This window comes from Gopherus evgoodei, chromosome 2, assembly GCF_007399415.2.
Source record: "Gopherus evgoodei ecotype Sinaloan lineage chromosome 2, rGopEvg1_v1.p, whole genome shotgun sequence".
Taxonomy (NCBI): Eukaryota; Metazoa; Chordata; order Testudines; family Testudinidae; genus Gopherus; species Gopherus evgoodei.
In genome coordinates this window covers 13,127,980-13,151,234 of record NC_044323.1, presented here as the reverse complement: position 1 = coordinate 13,151,234, position 23,255 = coordinate 13,127,980, and the positions used below count along the sequence as shown (strand labels likewise).

The window sequence follows — 23,255 nt, the reverse complement described above, 5'->3', positions numbered from 1 at the left end:
TTATAGACTTATAGAAAGAGACCTTCTAAAAATGTTAAAATGTATTACTGGCACGCAAAACCTTAAATTAGAGTGAATAAATGAAGATTCGGCACAGCACCTCTGAAAGGCTGTTGATCCCTGATTTAAACCAATTTCATTTTGGTGCATCTTAGAGTGATTAGGAACAAGTCACTCTTAAATCAAAATAAAAGTGTGCAAACCACTGTTTGCACTAGTTTAACTAAACTTGTACAAGTCTGTGTGTAGACAAGTCCTGATTCAATCAAAGCAGATAAAATAATCATAATAATCATAATAATATGTAGCAATATGATTAAATAGGGGAAAACCTGTATTATTATCAAGAGGACATAATTTAGGCTTGATTCCACATTCCTAGCACACTCCATATTCCTACCAAGTCTACTGGCAAAGGCTGGTTGAGCTAGAAATGCAGGATTGGTTCTATCTATTACTCACTTTGGACAGAAGCTTTTAGGGCCTGATCCAAACAGGGCCACCCAGAGGATTCAGGGGGCCTGGGGCAAAGCAGGGGAGCTGCGGCGCTTGTACTCACCCAGTGGCGGTCCGGGTCTTTGGTGGCATTTCGGCGGCAGGGGGCCCTTCAGTCGCTCTGCGTCTTCAGCAGCACTGAAGGGCCCCCTGCTACCGAAATGCCGCCGAAGACCCGGAGAGACTGAAAGGCCCCCCACTGCCGAAATGCCAGCTGAAGACCTGGACTGCTGCCGGGCCAGGGCTCACGAGGCCCCTGAGGGGCCCGAGGCAAATTGCCCCATTTGCCCCCCACCCCCACCCCCGGGCGACCCTGGATCCAAATGCTCCTGGAGTTAATGGGAGTCTTTGATCTTAACTAGATTTGGATCTAGCCTTTAACATGCAGCAGTCAGCCTTTCAATGAAAGAATTACTTGAGTGGATTTCATTGATTCTTCACCTCTTAATACATATGAAAAAAGTTGTCCTGCGTTTCTCAACCAAATTTGGCTACCGAACAAGACTTGGAGAAATCATGTAAAAGCTGGTGCAATAAAAAAATAATTTGGCACAGAAAGTATGTGTTATCCTTATTTATTTAATAAAGAAACATAGTAAACTTGGCTTTTTCCAGATACAAATAGCTTGGTATATCCTGTGATATTGGCTGAAGTTTTAATATGCTCTTTTTATAGTTTGATCCATGCTGTACTCTTTATTGAGCAAATCCGCAGAAAATGGTAGCGCCCATCATGCTTATAATCAGTTTGCACTGTCTATCAAGTCACTAACTACAATATCACTACACTGGGAGGTTGGACCACTGATATACCGTGATCGGTATCTCTTTTAGTAAAGACTTGCCAGTTAGGTACTTGACGTTTTTAAGGGAGTCCGATATCTAATATAAATGCAGCAATTACACTTCAGTTCTCAAGAAATGTTCCAGAAAACCACAGAAAATCCAACAGAAAACCAATGTTCCATTTTACAAAGTCCATTTTGAACCCAATTTACAATTTATTTTTTAGAAAGTTTACTGTAAATATCTATAGTTAAGACCCTCTTCTTGACTCACCTTTTTACAACTTTGGGGTACAACATAGTATAGTTTGCAATTGTATTGATATGGTAGGGTCTTGTAGTAATTAAAAAGATGCTCATCTCAGGGATCCACTGATTGCTGGAAGAGCTTTCTTGTAATATAATCAGTAGCCAGCTAATTTCTTATCACAGCATTCTATTATTTGGCTTTGGTATTATTTATAGTATATTAAGAAGTTACATTTTAATATATCTGCTAAATCAAGTAACAAATAATTTAAAATAATAACAAAATAATGTGAACAACCTATTACCGCATCATGTAAGCTATTCAGTCTTTGGTCTAAAAATACGATGTTTTTCTATATTAAGAAATTCGATGAGCAATACCCATTCAATTAGCATTTTTCCTCCCCCATTTTGTGCTTCAATTTTGAAAAGAAAATAATCCTACTAGTTGTCAATTAATAAATGTGGTTTTGTTTGGCATGTATGTGTATTTACTATTTCATTCAGTTAGAGGCAGCAGCTCGTTTCTAATGATCAATAATTCTCTTTCAAGAGAAAAAATTTTAATCAGTAAGTCATGTTTGAATGTCAGCCACTCTAAAAACTTGCATGATACACACATATAAATATAAAATATCACATATTCTTTCTGAGTGATATGTACAATCAGTATAATATTACAGCATAAATTACACAAGGAATCTGTGGAAAGGTTCTCTAACTTGAGAAGTCGTGAGCAAAATTCATTGGGGGGAGGGAGAAATTCCACTCTGAAAAACACATTTGGAGTAGTTTCCTTAAGTTGGAATCTAATTACATACAAGATTCAAAGGCAACAAAATCCCAGAAGGAAAATCTCTATGGTGTACACCATAAAGAGAGGGTCAGGGACAAGAGAGAATGATAATAATAAGTATTATTAATACTTACAGAGTGCCTTTCACCCTCAGAGTGCTTTGCAGCCATTAATTAAGTCTTACAACACTCCTGAGAGGTAGATAAGTATTACTATCCCCATTTTATAGATGGGTAAACTGAGGCACAGAGCGGTTTCAATTATTTACCTAAAAATCACACAGCAAGAATCAGGACCAGACCACAGGAGTCCTGACACCAAGTCCCCTGAATAACCAATTGACCACTTGCAAAACTGAATGCCTGAAACACCTCTCATTGGATGAAGAAAATAATAATAATAATTGGAGATATATCAATCTCCTAGAACTGAAAGGGACTTTGAGAGGCCATCAAGTCCAGCCCCCTGCCTTCACTAGCAGGGCTGAGTATTGATTTTGCCCCAGCTCCCTAAGTGGCCCCCTCAGTGACTGAACTCACAACTGTGGGTTTAACAGGGGAATGCTCAAACCACTGAGCTATCCCTCCCCTCTATATTAACATATATGTAGTCATATTATCTTATGTGTTTTCTTCACATATTCTGACTCATTTTGTCAACACATGATGTGGTCACAGGAAAATTTCATTGTAACATGGTCTTGTGGCTGGATAGCTAAGATTCTCAGTAACAACCCCATGTGGATTTTGACACCTTTATAATCCAGAATGTAACTAAATGTCGACTACAATACACCTTAAATACATTCTTGATAATTCTTTTTCTGCAAGGTGAAAAACATGTCTACTATTCCTTGTGGTGCAATTGCTCATTACAGACTTCTCAGGCAAGACCTCCCATGAAGACCCACCAAACTCAAATACCATCATATTTGAAAGTAACAAAGAGAGGACTTTTCTGTAATCATGGACTTGTCTTTTTATATTTCACACAGACACTTCCTCACATTTTGCCAAAGCTGGAAGGTTGATAATAGATTACATTTTTTTACAGTATAAAAACCACTAAAAATGTCTGCTCCTAACGCACTTATAATGGGACCCCATTGCTGTTACATGTTTGGCCAGAGACTGATTGGTATTTCACATGCAAATATTCCTCTGCCTGCCTGCAAAAAGGAAGGTTCCCCAGTAATCTAAACACAGCCTCCAGCAGTGTGAAAAACAGAAACCAAGAAGGGATTCTATATATCAGAACTTTTGTACAAACCCTCCCACCCTATTGATAACACTGTAACAATCCTCCCGCACTGCACAACCTGCATCAAAGCATTAGAGAGTAATATTGATGCATAGAGCTTGCAGTAAGCATGCGTAGCTCCATGTCATTGGAGAAAACATCCTATCCCACTCACTCAACAGAAAATCTGTCTGGATACTTAGTGCTTTGGGGCACTTTACATCAGATTACAGGATCATAACCTATTTCTAAGAGAGTTTGATTACAACAAGCAAAGCACATTCTTGAAACATACTAAAAAATTAGTACGTTTATTAATAGTTTTACAAGTAGCATCCATTACTGTCTGATTTCCTGTAGGGTAGAACAAACCATTTCTCTCATTATTTGACATCACTTTTTTCCTCCTCATTTTTTTTTATTACTGATGACAAGCAGTTACATGTCCCAAAGGGGAGGTCATATATGTTGTTGATTAAATATTTTATTTTGCAACAACTTTCCTCTGTGAATGATGGGAGTCCCACCAATTAGTGTTACCTTGGTTCAGAGTTTAACATGTCGGGTGTAAGGATCATCTATCTCCATGGAAAAAGAGACAATTATTTGATTTAAGTAAAAAAATATCAAATATAATAAATTTATGAAAGACCATTCACAACATATACAGCAAGTGTTACATTTTGCTACAGCAGCTGTGATATATTTTTTTTCTTTTTAGAATGCAAGGTCATACATTGCCATAAGTAAACACACTAATATGAGTAAGATCTTAAATGAATGTTTACAGCCTGGCTTTATCTGTGGATAGATATACACTGTGTTTATTGTTTTACAGTCTAGCATATTCATAATCACACCATTGATATAACAGCTATGACCCTGCACAGATTCTTCCTGTGCATATATAAACATTGAGCAATGGTGAAAAGAGCAGGGTCAAAGGTTATAACTTATCGACTCCCATAGTTAAAGGTAAAAACTCCAGTGTTTATTTTGCAACTAATATTTAATAAGAAGGCTGCTTCAATTGTTGTGTAGTTACAGCATTACATTCTGTAAACAATATTTTAAAGCATTCTAAACAAACATTTAGACAATTGATTCTTTCTCTCTGTCTGGAGATAGCAGATAATCTATAGGTTCATCACTTTTGCTAGAGTCTGTCACCTTTAGCTGGAGGTTGTCACTAGTGGCTCTGGTGACACTGTCATAGGATGGAGGGAAAGATGTTGAAGACACAGTTTCTGATTTGTCTATTGGCCTACCATAATTTTCATTCATCATGAATGCAATAAGACCTTCTTTCTCAGGTGCCTCATCTTCAAGCATGTTGCCACCACAAGCCTGGTGACGGTATAAGAAAGAGGCCTGCTTCAAGGAGCGTTGAAACAAATGACTCCTGTAGGCCCTCTGGATAATAATGGCAGAAACCTCCTCTTGTTTCCGTCTGAGTGTGGTTGTGATTGGTTCATAAGAAATTTTAGATGGATTGGCAGCCATAAACTTTTCCTCCATCTGTATTTTAAGGGCATCCATTTCCCCAGTTTCTCCTAGTACCCGTTTGGTAAAAGCAAATAAAATATCCAAGCAGTGGATCCTATCTCCACTGACCATGGGAAGGTCCATGGCTATGAGTTTAATTTTGTTTGGTTTTGCTATGCGTAAAGGTTCTGCCAGAGCATCTGCAAAGTCTGAAAGCACAGAATACTCAATAAATTGAGTTGCTTCAGGATCAAACTTCTCCCAGATTTCATAAAACATATCAAAGTCATCTTCGCCTAGAGGCTCCGTACTTTCCTCAGTGGCTACGCTGAAGTTCTCTAAAATAATGGCTATGTACATGTTTACAACAATGAGAAATGATATAATGATATAAGTAACAAAGAATAGAATCCCTACAGCAGGGCTTCCACAGTCTCCCTTTGAACCATTTGCATTTTTTAGGTTCGGATCACAATATGGCGGTCCAGTGTTTAAAATAGGATTGAGAAGACCGTCCCAGCCAGCAGAGGTTGTAATTTGGAAAAGACAGAGCATGCTGTTAGCGAAGGTTTGGAAGTTGAACATGTCATCAATCCCATGCTCCTTTTTAACATAGGCAAAATTAGCCATTCCAAAAATGGCATAAATAAACATGACCAGAAAAAGGAGGAGACCAATGTTGAACAGAGCAGGAAGGGACATCATTAAGGCAAAAAGGAGAGTTCTAATTCCTTTGGCTCCCCGTATAAGTCTTAGGACTCGGCCAATCCGAGCCAAGCGAATGACTCTGAAGAGTGTAGGAGAGAAAAAATATTTTTGAATGATGTCAGAAAGCACGGTACCTTTAAGAAAAAAAGAAAAAAATAACCAATTAATACATGGGCAGCAATTCTAGATGTGCTCATAAAATGATAATTCCAGATTACCAACAAGAACTATTAACATTCCCCCAACTGTCCACCTAATTGCGCCTTTGCCTTCTCCTAGAGCAGAGGTTCTCAACCAGGGATCCGGGGTGCCCTGGGGGGCTGTGAGCATGTTTCAGGGAGTCCATCAAAACAAACCAGAGATCAGGGTCAGTGTTAGATTTCCTGGGGCCCAGCGCAGAAAGCCAAAGTCCAAGCTACTTAAGGCTGAAGCCAAAGCCCGAGTTTCAACTTTGCAGGGCCAAAGGCAATTGCCCTGCTTGCTACCCCCTAACGCTGGCCCTGGCTTTTAATCTACTGGATATGCAGAAAAACAGTGGTTGTGGCACAGGTGGGCTGTGGAGGTTTTTATAGCATGTTGGGGGGAGCCTCAGAAAGAAAAAGGTTGAGAACCCCTGTCCTAGAGGAAACACAGCTAAGGGGCTAATGGATTGGTTGGATTTCATGCCCAATCAATCCTCAGGCTCTTTGCTGAGTCTGCAGTCAAAGATGTCAACGAAAGTGATAGTTTTTATGACATGGACACCTGCCTATTACAAATTGGGACTGAGATTATCAGTTCAATGAATACAGGCCACAAGTAGTGTGACAAAGTTCCTCCTCTACCTAGGTGGCTCTTGCGCTTATTGGCAGATTTGCTCACCTCAGTGATCTTCTCCTCTGGTGGAACCCACAGTCTGGGTCAGCTCCTCCTGTGTCTGATTAGGAGTTGGGAGGTTTGAGGGGAACCCAAGCCCACCCTCTACTCCAGGTTCTAGTCCAGGGCCCTGTGGATCACAGATGTCTAGAGTGCCTCCTGTAAGAGCCGCATGACAGCTACAACTCACTGGGGTACTTCCCCATGGCCTCCTCTAAACACCTTCTTTATCCTCACCACAGGACCTTCCTCCTGGTGTCTGATAACGCTTGTACTCCTTAGTCCTCCAGCAGCACACCCTCTCCCTCTCAGCTCCTTGCACCTCTTGCTCCCAGCTCCTCACACGCACTTCCTCTCCTCTGGCTCCCCCCGCCTGACTGGAGTGAGCTCCTTTTTAAACCCAGGTGCCCCGATTAGCCTGCCTTGATTGGCTGCAGGTGATCTAATCAGCCTGTCTGCCTTAATTGATTTTAGCAGGTTCCTGATTACTCCAATGCAGGCCCTGCTCTGGTCACTCAGGGAGCAGAAAACTATTCATTCAGTGACCAGTATATTTGCCCTCTACCAGACTCCTGTACCCCACTGGTCTGGGTCTGTCACAGTAGTTATAGCTTTCAGTCACTACCATTTGAGCCATCGCTCCTGAGGTGAAAGACTATAATACCCCAGTGTTCATCCCTACTGACCAAATTTACTTTAACAAAAAAGTATAAAGTAACATGAATATCTTTAGGAGATATGAGTGTTAAATGCTGGTTTTAATGGAAATAATCTCTAGAATGTTCCTTAGTTACTCTTGTTCATTTGATCAGTCATTCATCTCAAATTGTATCATTTTCCCAACTGTTACTTTCTTTTTAATTGGCAGTTCACACTCGGATTGTAAACTCTCTGGGGCAGGGACTGTTGTTTTATTCTGTGCCTGTACATCACCTAGCATAATGGGGTTCTGGTCCATAACTGGCTCTGCGAGACACTACTGCAATACAAATAATAAATAATAAAAATAATGGCCCAAGTGGCTTTGGACTTTTCCTCTTACACCCTGACACATTGCAACTACTAATCCTGTGACTGCCATTTCTCTAACACACCCTCCTGTGTTCCTATCAGCCACTAAATGCCCATTGAAATCAATGCCAGGGCATGTGAAGGTGTTACTTATTACTTTCAACAGTATGGCATGTATGTCCTATCTGGATGTATCTGTTATGTTCAGCATACCCAAACTCTCTACCTTTGCCTGGTCATGCCACATTTGATTGTTATGCGGTGTTATTTTGATAGGATTTAAATCTAATTAAAATATTTAGGAACCAATCCCGTAAGTGGCTCTCCCATTGGTGGAACTGAGGGTACCCAATGCCTAGCTGCAGGTGCTCAGCACCACATTGCAAAAAGCATTTAATACAGTCCAAACACATCTCTCTTTCCACCTTTTATTTGTTCAGTTTTGGGAAAAAGACTTGTCTGCCATTGAATGTTACCTACCCACGATGGATAGAATCACAACAACAAAATCAAATATGTTCCAGCCATTGGTGAAATAGTAGTGTCTTAAAGCCAACATTTTGATTCCGCACTCTGCTGTGAAGATGGCAACAAAGAGCATGTTGATTTTATGAAGGATGTTCACTTTTTCTAGACTCTGGTCATCCGTTTCCACCATCATGGTGACCATGTTAAGGCAGATGAGAATCATGATGGAGACATCAAAGGCTTGTTTTGAGACTATGTCAAAGATAAAACCTTGGTATTTGTTCTGAAACAAATAAAAGGATCATTAGTGTTAGTTATGAGACTCAAATCATATAAAATGATATCATTCCCTCCCCTTGCAACTGGAATCCAGAAGAAAATATGTCACAGTTTCCACATGGACCATTGTAAATGTAAAAGGGGTAATGGATTGGTTGGATTTTCATGCTCATGCAATCCTAAGGCTCTTCGCTGAATCTACCAACAATCATGTCAACAGTAGTGGTAGCTTTTATGAATGGCAACCTGTTTATTACAAATTGGGACTGAGATCCCCAGTTCATTTAATATAGGCCACAATAGATAATTGTGTAACATCATTCATGAATTTGACCCCAAATCATCATTGTAGTGCAGTGGTGATTATAAGACACACAATTCACTACACTTTCAAACAATGGCTGAATCAAACAGATTATATTAAAAAAGGGCATTTTTTTTCCAGGGGATTGTATTCACTCGATGAAAGACATTCACTGAATATACATATTTTAATTGGAATAACCTAGATATTCTCACCAGTGGCCTTGGGATGGGTTTTTGGGGTTTCTTGGAGCCCAGTTTTTTCATCGCATTATAATACTTTTTCTGTTCCTCTGTCATAAAGATGTCTTGCCCACCTAAGTATAGAGAGATAAAGCTGCTATTACTTTCGTTGAATGATAAGTATCATTGCAATGTAAACTAAGTTTGAGGTATTGGGAGTCTCCATCCTTTTCTGTTTTCTTCCTTTTAATATCTAATAAGTGCCTAATGGGGTGTAGTACTGTAGTACTGTAAGTAGTTATCCACATTAAGGCAGAAGGCAGGAGTTAGTGGGCAGCAAGGATGAATAGTGATTCAGGGCAAGACTGTGACATCTTGGTTTGGATACATGGGGTGAGGGAGGATGCTAGGAGTTTCATCCTTCCTTCACTTTGTAAATAAAAGGCTAATCACAATCATATTTCTCAGGGGGATGTAAGAACAGCTCCATCCCTGAGTGCACACTGCCCCAAAGGTGGAAGGGGAGGACCGGCTGCAACATTCTAAAGGATGGTGACCAGTTGAATACACCATCCCCTGCACACTGGGGACTTTGGGAAGGCATGTGTCCCTGAGGCACAATTAATTCCTGAGGTTCTCCTGGGCTGGTGCTGTTAAACACTGCTTCCTGATTAGGGAGAGCACAATCTAACTCCCAGTGTTTTCAGAGCACTGGCCCTGCATAGAGAAAAAGGGCTGCTCATAGACTCATAGACTTTAAGGTCAGAAGGGACCGTTATGATCATCTAGTCTGACCTCCTGCACAATGCAGGTCATACAATCTCACCCATCCACTTCTATAACAAACTCCTAACCTATGTCTGAGTTATTGAAGTCCCCAAATTGTGGTTTGAAGACCTCAAGCTGCAGAGAATCCTCCAGCAAGTGACCTGTGCCCCATGCTGCAGAGGAAGGCGAAAAACCTCCAGGACCTCTGCCAATGTGCCCTGGAGGAAAATTTCTTCCCGATCCCAAATACGGTGATCAGTTAAACCCTGAGCATGTGGGCAAGACTCACCAGCCATCACCCAGGAAAGAATTCTCTGTAGTAACTCAGATCCCATCCCATCTAACATCCCATCCCAGATCACTGGGCATACTTACCTGCTGATAATTTGGCAACTGATCTTTGATTAATTGCCAAAATTAGGCTATCCCATCATACCACCCCCTCCATAAATTTATCAAGCTTAATCTTAAAGCCAGATATGTCTTTTACCCCCACTACGCCCCTTGGAAAGCTGTTCCAGGACTTCACTCCTCTAATGGTTAGAAACCTTTGTCTAATTTCAAGTCTAAACTTCCTAGTGTCCAGTTTATATCTATTTGTTCTTGTGTCTACATTGGTACTAAGCTTAGATAATTCCCCTCCCTCCCTAATATTAATCCCTCTGATATATTTATAAAGAGCAATCATATCCGGCCTCAACCTTCTTTTGGTTAGGCTAAACAAGCCAAGCTCTTTGAGTCTCCTACTGTACTGCTGCTGCAACTGTGAATTTGTAACGTAATGAAGGTTGGTTCCTAAGGATATTCTGTTAATCAAGATGCTAGACTGGCTGTGCTGCTGCTTCTAAATCCATTTCTACTGCCCCTCCATATAGCAGTCACAAGGGGCTATACAGCATATATAGTACTTATCTTTTTCTTTTGTTGGTTAAAATTGTCAATAATGACGCCGATGAAGAGATTCAATGTGAAGAAAGACCCGAAGATGATGAAAATCACAAAGTAGAGGTACATGTATAAATTATATTCCCATTCAGGTTGCTCCTCACACTGCAAATATAAAAGGCAAATGTAAAAAGGAGAGGGAGAAAAACTGTGCCATCACCACATACATCAAAAGATTAAAAACAAACTCCCTCAATAACACAGAAAATATCCAAGTTAAGTACCCATTCAGTGTTTAAGCATTCAGTGCTTGCCATTACAAAGTCACCATTGGTATCTCAAATACCACGATCATTTCAGTTGTACTTTATAATACTGGCATTATGATCACATCATTACACTGTATTTTCAGTGTAAATATAGAGTGTAATTCATGTACTTAATCTTTGGTTAGAAGATTTTGTACTGGGTGCATGTATAAAAAAGTGCAACTTCAGAATATATCCGCTGTAATGCATTCAATATGAAATAAAAAGGGGGAACAAATAAATCAATCTTCTTGCTATACTCCTGCTTATATGAACTGGTGGTAATCATGGATATTAATAGAATAACTGTTACGAGAGAAATTGATTTAACAACAGTGATCTTGTGCACTTAGCCACCAGAAGTTGGAAGCAAGGCCACCACAGAGTCAGGAAAAATCTGGCCTTGGCTTAGGCAGACAGAACAAAAACAGCTACACAATTACAGTGTTACTAACTAAGCTGGATAAAGTGAAAGGGTAGATTCATGAAAATGAGGATGGGAGAAGATGGAAATTGTGAATGGCTGACCTTGTTTTGGTGGGCTTGCATTTGTAAGTTTCTTGCTGAAATTGCTTTGCTGATAAGTAAAATAATGAATTATTATTCGCTGTTGCTAGGGAGATTGTTAGCCTGTTTGGAACCCTTATGAATTATGTGGTTGGTCAGGAGAAAACCTATAAAGAGTTTAGTTAGAGAGTGTACTTTGGAGAAGCCTGGAAGAAGTTCTTTTGACTGGATTTCTATGAGTTTGGGAGTCTGACAACAAAACTCGAGCTGCAGAAGGCAGGCTGGCCACCGGAACCCTGCAACTGGCCCTCAACACTACCTCAGACTTTGGGTAACTCTGTTTGGGGTGCTTCTAGACCAGGGTGGGCAAACGTTTTGGGCCGAGGGCCACATCTTGATGGGGAAATTGTACGCAGGGCTGGGGCAGGGGGTTGGGGTGCGGGAGGGAGTGTGGAGTGCGTGAGGGGTGCGGTATGCAGGAGCGGGCTCACGGCAAGGGACTGGGGCAGAGGAGGGGGCGCAGGGTGTATGAGGGAGCTCAGGGAAGGGGGTTGGGGTGCAGGAGGGGGCCCAGGGAAGGGGTGCAGGTGGGGTGCGGACTGCGGGAGGGGGCTCAGGGCAGGGGGTTGGGGTGCAGGAGGGGTGTGGGGTGTGGCAGGGGGCTCAGAGAAGGGAGTTGGGTGCAGGAGTGGTGCGGGCTGTATGAGGGGGCTCAGGACAGGGAGTTGGTGTGCAGGAGGGGTGTGAGGTGCAGGCAGGAGGCTTAGGGCAGGGAGTTGAGGGGCGGGGTGCAGGCGGAGTTCGGGCTCCAGCCTGGTGCCACTTACCTAAAGCAGCTCCGGGGTGGCAGTGGCGCACACCAGGGCCAGAGAAAACTCCCTGCACCCCTGCCCTGTCCCCGGCCCCGTGGTGCTCCAGGAAGCATTGAGGCCCCAGGGGGATGGGGGGCTCCACATGTGCTGCCCTTGCCGTGCCCCCATGTACCTCCCCCGAAGCTCCCATTGGCTGCAGTTCCCCGTTCCCGGCCAATGGGAGTAGGGGTGTGTGTTTGTGCCTGGAGGCAAGGACAATGCACAGAGTCCTCTACCCCCCAACCTGGGGGCCACAGGGAAGTGGTGCCAGCCACTTCTGGGAGTGGCGCGGGGCCCACGGCGCCACAGGGGACAATCCTGTGCGCTGGATCCGGCCCACAGGCCGTAGTTTGCCCACCCCTGTTCTAGACTATTGCAAGCTTTGATGTGTGCTTTGTACTCAGTAAAAACAAGGACTTTTGAATGAAAGCACTCATGTGTGTACCAATCATTTATCAGATGGAGGTGCTGTGTCCCCAACTGATTTATTTCCTGACACCGCCTGGAAAACAAAGATTTGTTACCATAGCTTTGGGTTCAGATAACCCGGTCAACATAACCACAGTGTAATTACATTTTAATTGCAATGTAAATGCAATGTTCAGTCACTTTAGTATAAACTACAGTATAGTTAGAGTCCATCTATTTTAAACAATATACCTTCTTTCTTTTGCTAAGAAGAGAAAATCATTGTGAAAGCTGTTTTCTGTCTGTTGGTAAATGTTAATTTCTTTATGGTGACCACGGCATATGGATAATTTTAATCACAACTTCCACTTAATACAACACATCTTGCAACAAAAAATAAGATCTATGGAAAATCTAAAGATCCATTCATCTTTGTGAGTTTCAGGTTTTTATTCACCTTTATATTGAGCTTTCTGTCTGGCTTAAACAGATTGGAAAACTGAATTCTAAGGCAGTATGAAGTGTAATGTAAATCGACATAGCTCCATTATGTCAATTTATGCCAGCTGAGGATCTGCTCCCTCCAAATGTCAGTCTCCTGCTGCAGGAGAGGAGGTCAGTTAACTGTCACCTGGAAGTTATTTGTGTCCTGAGTTGGGCCCCAGGTTTTAATATTTTTAAAATATTCTTGTACTCTAAATAGTTACATTTCCAAAGTGATCCATAATATAAACCCACTACACAAATGATGTTACACGTCCAAACCCATTTCAGTCACTCTAAATTTCACTAGCACATTAGACAAAAATCTGCCCTAAGTTAAACTTGAGGCATCCCCAGAGAAGTCAAGTGAGTTGCACATAGGTAGTTTTGGTGTTAACCAGCCAGAATGGTGCAAAATTCAACTAAACAGGAAAGAAGGATGCAAGAAGAAAGCCTTTAATTTGAGTGACCTACCCCTCGTGAATCTACTGCTGCATACATAATATCCATCCAACCTTTAAATGTTGCCTAGGAAAAAACAATAACACATAATTAGGAAAACCATAAGCCTATTATGTTCAAATGGTTACACTACTGCTTTTGTGTTTTTCTAGAAAATATTACGGTAAGCATATTCATCATTGTTAATAAATTGCTTTTTTTAAAAAGCAAAATATACCCATTAATTTTTCTTTACATAGGTACTTGAGATCACACGGAGGTGGTTTTCCCTTCGGGGTTCTCTTATTCATGCAATTTTTTTCTTTTCTTTCTTGAAATTTTTAGTGGTAAAATAATGGCTTTTTTTTTTTTTAGGCAATTAAATCTCCAGAATTCAGATCAGCTTCTTTCTGCAGGTAAGAAATTGAAGTAAATGGGAAATACCAATGTGTCACTGCAGAATAAAAACATGCCTAGTTGATTACAGGAAAAAACAAAACATGGCCTTGTTTCTTGCACCTGGCTGAGCTCCGTTCAGTTCAGACCCAAGGAGGTGGGAGGGAAGGGAGCTTTATCCTATCTTTGCTGCTTCTTGATTCAGAGGCTAGCAAGGGATCTGTTCTGATAGCTGGAACCTGCTGGATCAGAGGTACTTTGGCCACGTCTCTTTCTCCTCGCTACTCCCCCTATAACCTAGACCCAGAGGGAATGAGATCTGCCACATTGCAGGACGACTAGGACCTGCTATGAGGTTATAAACATGACCTTTTCAACCATCATCTCACATTGCTTTAGCATTAGAAAGATTCTGAAGACCTAGGGCCCGACTACAGACCCTTTATTCATGTTGGTGAGCACTGTCTGTCTTCTGTGTGCATTCACAGTGAAGCTCCAATTCTGCTCTCATGGAGTAAATCAGGGGTAACACTATGAAAATCAATAGAGTCACATTGCAGCATAAGTAAGAGCAAAATCAGGCTCCCAGGGTCTGTTCAGCTTTGAGGAGAGTCATTGAAAGCTGTGAATGTGCAGGTGCATATTAAGCTCAGCAGACAGGATGATGGGAAAGTTTTAAAGAACATGCTCCCATTTTACACAGTGGCTCAGGATTACATTTCATTTAAAAAATGCACATAGAAAGATAAGGTTTGTGCAAAGAACACAGAATAGTCTGGAGATAAGCCATTACAGAGGTTTCACTGCTGATTATGGCTCTGTAGAGGGATTTTTTTTTTGCACTGAAACTTGAATAAAACAACATTTCTTAAAAAAACAAAACAATGTGTTTGGCCAGTGATTTTTGTGTCCCTGGTGCTAGTAATAAGAATATGTATTTTAATAGGGACTTCCATCCTTGCTCTGCTCCCCACACTTGTTGACACACCAGGGAAGTTACAAGGCCTAGTTCTCACTTACCTTACTGCTCTGCCAATGTAAAGAGGCCTTAAAGTGGGTGTGAATGTAATTTAAGGCCCTTTCAAGCTTCCAGTGCAGTGTAAAAGGGTCTTGGTGTAGCCCCTCAGAATGAAAATGTGGCCCACAATCCTATTTCTAGAATATCAAAATCTACTGCCATGATACTAACCTGGCACAACATTGGGCCTAATTCTGGCCTAAATTATGCTGGTTTTACACCAGTGTAATTCCACTGAACCTGATTCTCATTTTACTTACACCAGTGTAAAGTGGGAGTAAATCAATGGATTTACACTGCTTTTAAAATTGGTGTGAGGGAAGAATCAGACACATTTACTTCCACAATGTCACCTCAACTTACAACAGTGTACTAAGAGCAAGAGTGCAGGAGATCAGAACCATTTCCAACATATTTTAATATCTTGAGGAAAATTGGGTTGAATTTTTTATTGTGTATCTAAGCACATAATTTCAGATAATGCTAATTGGAATTTTGTGTATTCCCAATGGGAATTCAGCCCTTTGTGTTCAGCCAGGTATATCCAAAGTGCTTTTTCAAAAACTCCATTATATATACTCCATTATTAAATTAAATCTTTAAGATAATGCATCTATTCTTGCTTTTAAATCCTGCTTAGCCAATGGAAAATTCATAGAGAGGTCAACACAATTTATTTTTAATGAATATATATATAAAACTGTATTCATAATGTTGTACCCATTCTCATCCTCTGGATAAAACGGATTAACCACTGAAAATCAGCACCTTTTGGAAAATCTGTATAACTGTTCAGAGAATCAGAGTTTAGAGGGCAGGTGATGTGATCAGTGGTTTAATTGAAACAAATGATTATTTAACCCTGTCATGTTGACCCCTCTCAGCTGCTCTAATGGATTCTTTTTTGCTGCTCTTTTTCTAATTCCGTGAAAGGCTTTCCAGTCTTCTTATTGTCACTTTCCACTTACAGTTCAATCTTCTGTTCAGAGAGGCTGGGATTGGAGGAAATAAGAGGTCACTCTGTCAATGACAGCAGAAAAGATATGCTTACAAATGGATATGATCTTAACTTGCACTGGTCGCCCAAGCTTTTATCTTCTTTAGGCATTTTATCCCTGGTATTTACAGTAAATGGGCTAGATTCCAGCCAGTGCGAGAGTGTAACATTTAGCATACAACATGGTTGTACTTAGTGACAGTGGCTGGTGAAATGATCTGATGAAGATAAAATATTATGGGAATGCAGGACTGTGATTGTATATTTTAGCAAATAGTCTACAAGTGAGATAATTAAAAATCCTATTAGGCTTCTGAAAGACTTCTTTAGTCACTTCATCTGCAAAGAGGAACAGCTATCAAGAATGAAAGAAACAACACTGGGAAAGGAAATTATTTATCTGGAATTAGTAGCCACTTACATACTGAATTAAGACGTGACAAAAATCTTCATGGGAGTGTTTGCAATATTATCCTGTCTGGAAGCTATCCAGAGAAACATCATTTTCAACTGAAATTGTCATGTGATGAGATTATCTGTGGATAAACTCATCTTGGGACATGATTACATTTTGTTATTAGATTATTGGTTAGACACCATGAAGTAAATTAGCATAGGGAGAGGACAGGTGGACTGTGTCTAAATGGCCCTCAGAATATTTATCAGGTAACCAAAAGGCAAATATCTTAAAATAAAACCAACATTTTAAATTTGGCACTGGGAGACACTCTCTTTAAATGGAGGAAATCCAAGATAGATGCCACAATGGACTCCAATGGCTGTTTTTGAAGGCGGAAATGTTTCATTTTTATATTTTAAAAATGCCTCTTTGAACACTGCTCTTGCTTAAAAAAGCATTTTAAAACTAAAACAAACCCTTCAACATTACATCAGCGTTAGCTCCTCATAGGGACACATTTAAGATGGCACCAACAAGTTTCTTTTCCTGTTGTGATAACTCTGTTCTATGCCATTCTCACGGTTGCATGTCTCCAGTCCATTTTATTTTATAACCAATATTAATTTAATGTTATGATCATTTGCTGTGGAGGGCCCTAAAGAATAATGTAAACATCAGGTCCAATAAAGCTATTTTCATGGCATGTAGCTTTTTCACCTGGAGAGAGATTATAAAACAGTTTTGCCAAAAGAGGCATCCAAACTAGATACCTCTACCAGGGAATAATGTGTTGTGAATAAGTGAACAGATCCCTAATTAACTGCTCTACATATTTCTGCAATGGGAACATTTCTGAAAGAGGCTGCAGAAGCTGTCTGAGCTACAACTGGATAATCTAAACTAGCTAACTAGTAACAAAGCTTAATCAAGTTTGAGACCAACTTAGATAGCCTTTGAGAAGAAATGGCCTGGCTTCTGATTCTCTCTGCAAAGGCAACAAACAAACAATGTAGGCAAGACCTTGGATGACTATGATCTATCTAGGTAAAACAACAGGGCGCTGCAGATATCTAAAGAGTGGAGTCTCTTGCCTTCCTTGGCTGGAGTGGTGTTTAGGGAAGAACACTGGTAGGGGACTCATGGTCTAGATGGAAGTCAGAAACAACCTTGGGAAGAAATTTTGGATAGGGCCTAAGAGAGAAACAGTGCATGGAGGGCCACCATGAATGCTTGCAGCTCCCCAATCCTACAGACTGAAGTGACAGTCATTACAAAGGCTGTTTTCATGGAGCGATGGTGCAATAAACATAATGTCAGAGGTTCAGAGGAAGGACCCGTTCATCCAAACAGAACTATATGGAGATCCCAGGAGTGAGGCAGTTCATGAACCAGTGGGACTATGTGTGTTAGGCCTTTGAAGACTCTAGTCATTACATGATGTGAAAACTCACGTGCGGTCCTATATAGTGGGATGTTGTGCTGATATAGCTCCCAGGTGCAGCATTATAGAACTGATAGAAAGTCCTGATCTTTTTAATGACATTAAGTAATCCAGAATATTAGGAATGTTTGATTCTATTGGAGACATACTGTGCAGCTCTGCCCAAAGGGAGCCTTTTCTACTTTCCTGCTTCCTTTCTACTCTGCATAAGAATGTTTTGGGTGTCTCGAGAATAAGCTCTCTCCACAGATGCAGCATTCAGACTGTGATATGTAGAGAGGCTGGGTTTGGATGTAAAATGCTCCCATTGTCCAGGGAGCTCAGGTATGGACTCAGTGGCAATGTTACAGGATAATAAATTGAAAGTCTCATGAAATCCAAGTGGGCCAAGCTGGTGCTATCAGGATCGTTACAGTAAACTCTTGTTTGAGCTTCCTTAGGATGCTCAGTAAGAGACGGATCAGGGGATGTACATATAGGAGATGTGGGGTTCAAGGAATGAGGAATTTGTCTAAGAGAGATCCTGGACTCAGGCCTCCCCTAGATCAGAAGGTAGGGCACTTTTTGTTTATTTTTGTGGCAAATGGGTCCATGGATGGGTGACCCTGCCTGTGGAAAGCTCTCCAAATTATAAGTCCATTATCACCCACTTCTGTTCATTTTTAAATTTCCTTCTCAGGTGATCTGCTACAGTGTTCTGCAGTCCTGGTAGGTGCAAGGCTATAAGGGTGATCTGATGGTGGATACACCAATTCCACAGCTAGATTGCTTCCAAACATAGAGGGGGTGATCATGTGCCTCCTGACCTGTTCATATGGAACATTGCTGTGGTGTTCTCTGTCAAACGAATTGTTCTGAGTTCTAAGACATTAATGTGAAAATGAGTCTCCTCTCGGGATCCTCTCGCAAACCCTGAGGCTGATATTGATTTAGATGTGCTCCCTGGCTAAGGCTGGAATCATCAGTCTCTATTGTCTTTGAAGGCAGTATTGGAGAAAAAAGGAATACTCTTGCATACCTGAATGGGATTCTTCATCATTAATCTCTAGTGACTTTCGGACACGTGGAGGAATATGGACTGGAATATCTATATGATGTTTGCTCAAATGAAGGTAAGGTCTGGCATATAGAGTGATGAATGTGCATAAGGCCATGTGACCTAATAATTTCAGACACATTCTTATTGTTATCTGAGGTTGTTTTGGCAACTGACTTGTTGAGATCTTCAATGGCTTCAAATCTGGCTGAGGTAAGTATCTTACTGTTGTGGAGCGTAGAAGTGCTGCCATAAACTCTATTTTCTGGGTGTGCATTACAGATAACTTCTAGTTCATTGATCTTGAGTCCAAAAGCGGAAAAGAGCTGTAGGATGTGATGAACATGGTCTGTTATCTGTTGAGGTGAGCTCCCTCATACAAGTCAATCATCAAGGGTATAATTGTATTCTTTGCCATCTTAAATAAGCTGCTACTATTTCAAGGCATTTTGAGAAAACCCTGGTGGCTGTTGATAATCCAAGGATCTTGTATTAGAAATAAGAAGTCCCTATTCTAACTCTTGATTATTTCCTGTATCCTAGGTGACGTGAAATATGTAAATATATGTCCTGGATCTTGAGAGCTGCAAATGAGTCCTGTGGATCTACAGATGGTATTACTGAGGCAAGGGTTACCACTCTAAACTTGATTTAATAAATGAAGAATCAGAATAGGATCTTGGAGATTAAAAAAATAATGGGAATGAAGCCTTTTCTTTCTGTAATGAAGAGGTACACCTTTTATTGTTCTCAGAGCCTCTACCTCTTCTTGCATTTGTCTCTCATGAGAGGGGTCCTTGAAAAGGGACAGGAAGGATGGATGAGGAGTAGAGAGCGCGTTTGAAACTGGATTGAATATCCAACCTGGAGGTCTTCCAGGACCTAGCAGTCCTAGGTGATATTGGTCCAGGCATCTTGAAAATAAAACAATGGTCTCCAAATGGAGTAGGTCATGGGTACAGACCCTTTGGGTGTGGTTCTGTACAGCTTTTGACTCATTAAACCATCAAACTGGCAGTCTCAAGGTAGGAACTGGTTTCACTGGTGCTGATGAAGAAGCAGTGTAATCTTCTGTGTAATCCCAAGGATAGGGATGTGTAACTTGTTTCCTTCTGGGTTATCGTGTGCATACATCCAGGGATCTAAGAGTAGCTTGGAGACCTTTAAATTAAAGGGTGTAATGCATCATCTGTCTTGTGGCTGAGACGATCACAATTCTCAAAAGGTAAATTCTTTATAGCAGTCTATGCTTCCCTGAAGATCGTAAACATGATGCCCATTTCATCATCACTGCTGTTGTTATTGTCCTTGCTATCCTGTCTGATGCATCAATTGCTGCCTGTAAGGAGGTCCAAGCTCTTAAATGACCCTCTGCAATTAAGGATCTTAAATCTTCCCTTGAACCCTATGGTAAATTGTCTGTGAAGTCTGACACCTTATGCCAAATGATGTAATCATCTGTGGCAAGGAGTGTCTGGGAAATGGCAATGCTCACATCTGGCAGAAGTGTAGCTCTTCCTTCCAGAGAGATCCAGGCATTTGGGCTCCTTTCCTCCAGGTGTCATCTTAGAGCTCTGCTTTCTCATCCTCTTTTGGGCAGCAAGGTATGGGGTGAGCGTGTAAATACTCAGATCCCTAAAATGGAATCTGGTACCTTCTGTCTATCTTTTAACATGTTGGAGGAATAGATGCAGGCATCTGCCACAGAAACTGTACAGGTCTAAGAGTACCTCATTTACTGGCATAGCCAGACTGTCTGACATAGAGGTGTGCAAAATATCTAATAATTTATAGGACTTCTCCTGCATTACCTCAGTTGGAATATCTAATGTATATGGCATCTGATGAAAGAAGTCTTGAAAGGATTTGTAGCTGTCAGCATGTGGTTGAGCAGATGGGACCACAGCTTTGTTGGCTGAGGATGACACGATGGCCGCCAGGACTGGCTCCAGGCACCGGCGAAGGAAGCAGGTGCCTGGGGCAGCCAATAGAAAGGGGCAGCATGTCCACGTCTGCGGCGGCAACTAGGCGGCAACTCCATCGCTCCGCTTCAGTCTTCGGCGACACTTTGGCGGTGGGTCCTTCGCTCCCTCTCTTCCTCTTTGGCGGCACTTTAGCAGCAGCTCAGTTGGGTTTTTCTTTTTTTTTTTCTTCGCCACTTGAGGCAGCAAAAAAGCTGGAGCCGGCCCTGATGGCAGCAACAGCAAGTTCAGCTGACTGATGGATTTCTTTGTCAAAGACTTGCAATTGTTGAGAATCAGCAACTGCCATTTGGGATGGCCAAAAGATTCCAGTCTCGAGTGCCTGGGGCATATGCACACCAAGAGGAGAATGTACATATAGGGACAAGCAAATAAGAAGAAAGGAGTGCGATCCCAACATAGACATCCAGAACTTCTAGTCAGTTACATAGAAGAAGCACTGCCTTCAGAAAAGCAAATTCAAGGCTGGGAAGGCGTAGGAGTGAGAAGGTGAAGCTAAATCACTTAATCTACAATAAAGATGAAAATACATCTGGGGTGACTCTTGCTTTTAAATGATGCTATTTTTCATCTTAGAGATAAGTGCAAGTCTTCTATATACAGACGTACATCTTTACTCTATTCTGTTACTTGTCCTCTATCTTCTCATGTTCTGGCCTTCCCTGTAAACGTAGTTCTACTTTTGCCTCCTTCTCCCACTCTGAGACCTGGTCTACACTACGTGTTTAAATCGATTTTAGCAGTGTTAAACTGATTTAACCCTGCATCCGTCCACACAATGAGGCCCTTTATATCAATATAAAGGGCTCTTTAAACCGGTTTCTGTACTCCTCCCCGACGAGAGGAGTAGCGCTGAAATCGGTATTGCCATGTCCGATTAGGGTTAGTGTGGCCACAAATCAACGGTATTGGCCTCTGGGCGGTATCCCACAGTGCACCATTGTGACTGCTCTGGACAGCAATCCGAATGCGGATGCACTGGCCAGGTAGACAGGAAAAGCCCCGCGAACTTTTGAATTTCATTTCCTGTTTGCCCAGCATGGAACTCTGATCAGCTCGGGTGGCGATGCAGTCCCAAATCCAAAAAGAGCTCCAGCATGGACCGTACGGGAGATACTGGATCTGATCATTGTATGGGGAGACAAATCTGTTCTATTACAGCTCCGTTACAGAAGATGAAATGAGAAAGCATTTGAAAAAATCTCCAGGCTATGATAGACAGAGGCCACAGCAAGGACTCAACACAGTGCTGCGTGACAAGTGTAACGGAAAGCCAGAGAATCAAATGGACGCTCATGGAGGGAGGGAGGGGGTACTGAGGACTCCAGCTATCCCACAGTCCCCCGCAGTCTCTGAAAAGCATTTGCATTCTTGGCTGAGCTCCCAATGCCTGTAGGGTCAAACACATTGTCTGGGGTGTTTCAGGGTATATGTCGTCAATTTACCACCTCTCCCCCCCACGAAAGAAAAGGGAAAAAAATGGTTTCTTGACTTTTTTATATGTCACCCTACATCTACTGCATGCTGCTGGTAGATGCGGTGCTGCGGCACCGAATAGCAGCATCCCCTCCCTTCCCCTCCCCAGTGGCAGATGGTACCGTACAAAAGGATTGATAGCTGTCCTCATCATCCTGTGAGTGCTCCTGGCTGGCCTCAGGTGAGGTCAGCCGGGGGTGCCTGGGTAAAAATAGGAATGACTCTCGGTCATTCCCGGTAGATGGTACAGAAAGGCTGGTAACCATCCTCATCATAGCAACTGGGGGCTGAGATCCATCAGCCTCCCACCCCTTTTCATGTCTAAAGAAAAGATTCTGTACTGCCTGGACTATCATAGCAGCGGGATGCTGGGCTCCTCTCCCTCCCACCGTTTAATGTCCTGCCTGGACTATCATAGCAGCTGGAGGCTGCCTCCCCCTCATTTTATCTCACTAAAAACTCAGTATTTCTTATTCCTGCATTCTTTATTACTTCATGACACAAATGGGGGGGGACACTGCCACGGTAGCCCAGGAAGGTTGGGGGAGGACGGAAGCAATGGGGGGGTTGTTGCAGAGGCACCCTCTAGAATGGCATGCAGCTCATCATTTCTGCGGGATCTGACACGGAGCGGCTGTGCTCTCTGGTTCTCTGATACATTGATTCTCTAGTACACTTGCTCCATATTCTAGGCAGGACTGACTCTATTTTTAGATAAACCATAAAGGAGGGATTGAGTCGGGGAGTCAATCCCATTTTTGTCTTTGCGCCGCCGGCCAACCTCAGCTAAGGCCAGCCACGAGCACCCATGACAGTAGCAGACGGTACAGAATGACTGATAACCGTCTCTGCTACTTTGCAATGGCAAATGAATGCTGCTGTGTAGCACTGCAGTACCGCCTCTGTCCGCGGCATCCGGTACACATACGGTGACAGTGACAAAAGGCAAAACGGGCTCCATGGTTGCCATGCTATGGCGTCTGCCAGGGCAATTCAGGGAAA

The 23,255-nt window shown here is 42.0% G+C and overlaps 1 protein-coding gene across 4 annotated transcripts in view; it reads right to left on the bottom strand.

The window, feature by feature from the left end:
• Nucleotides 1–2,924: 2,924 nt before the first annotated feature.
• LOC115645407 (sodium channel protein type 5 subunit alpha-like) overlaps nt 2,925–23,255 on the bottom strand; it is a 382,036-nt gene continuing 361,705 nt past the window's right edge. For all 4 annotated transcript variants that reach the window (XM_030550011.1, XM_030550007.1, XM_030550010.1 and 1 more), the window contains 5 exons: nt 13,541–13,594; nt 10,537–10,674; nt 8,890–8,994; nt 8,104–8,374; nt 2,925–5,891 (listed from right to left, as the gene is read on the bottom strand). In XM_030550011.1, coding sequence (XP_030405871.1) covers nt 4,657–5,891; nt 8,104–8,374; nt 8,890–8,994; nt 10,537–10,674; nt 13,541–13,594 — 1,803 coding nt within the window. In that variant the 3' untranslated portion in view covers nt 2,925–4,656. The remainder of the gene's footprint in view (nt 5,892–8,103; nt 8,375–8,889; nt 8,995–10,536; nt 10,675–13,540; nt 13,595–23,255) is intronic.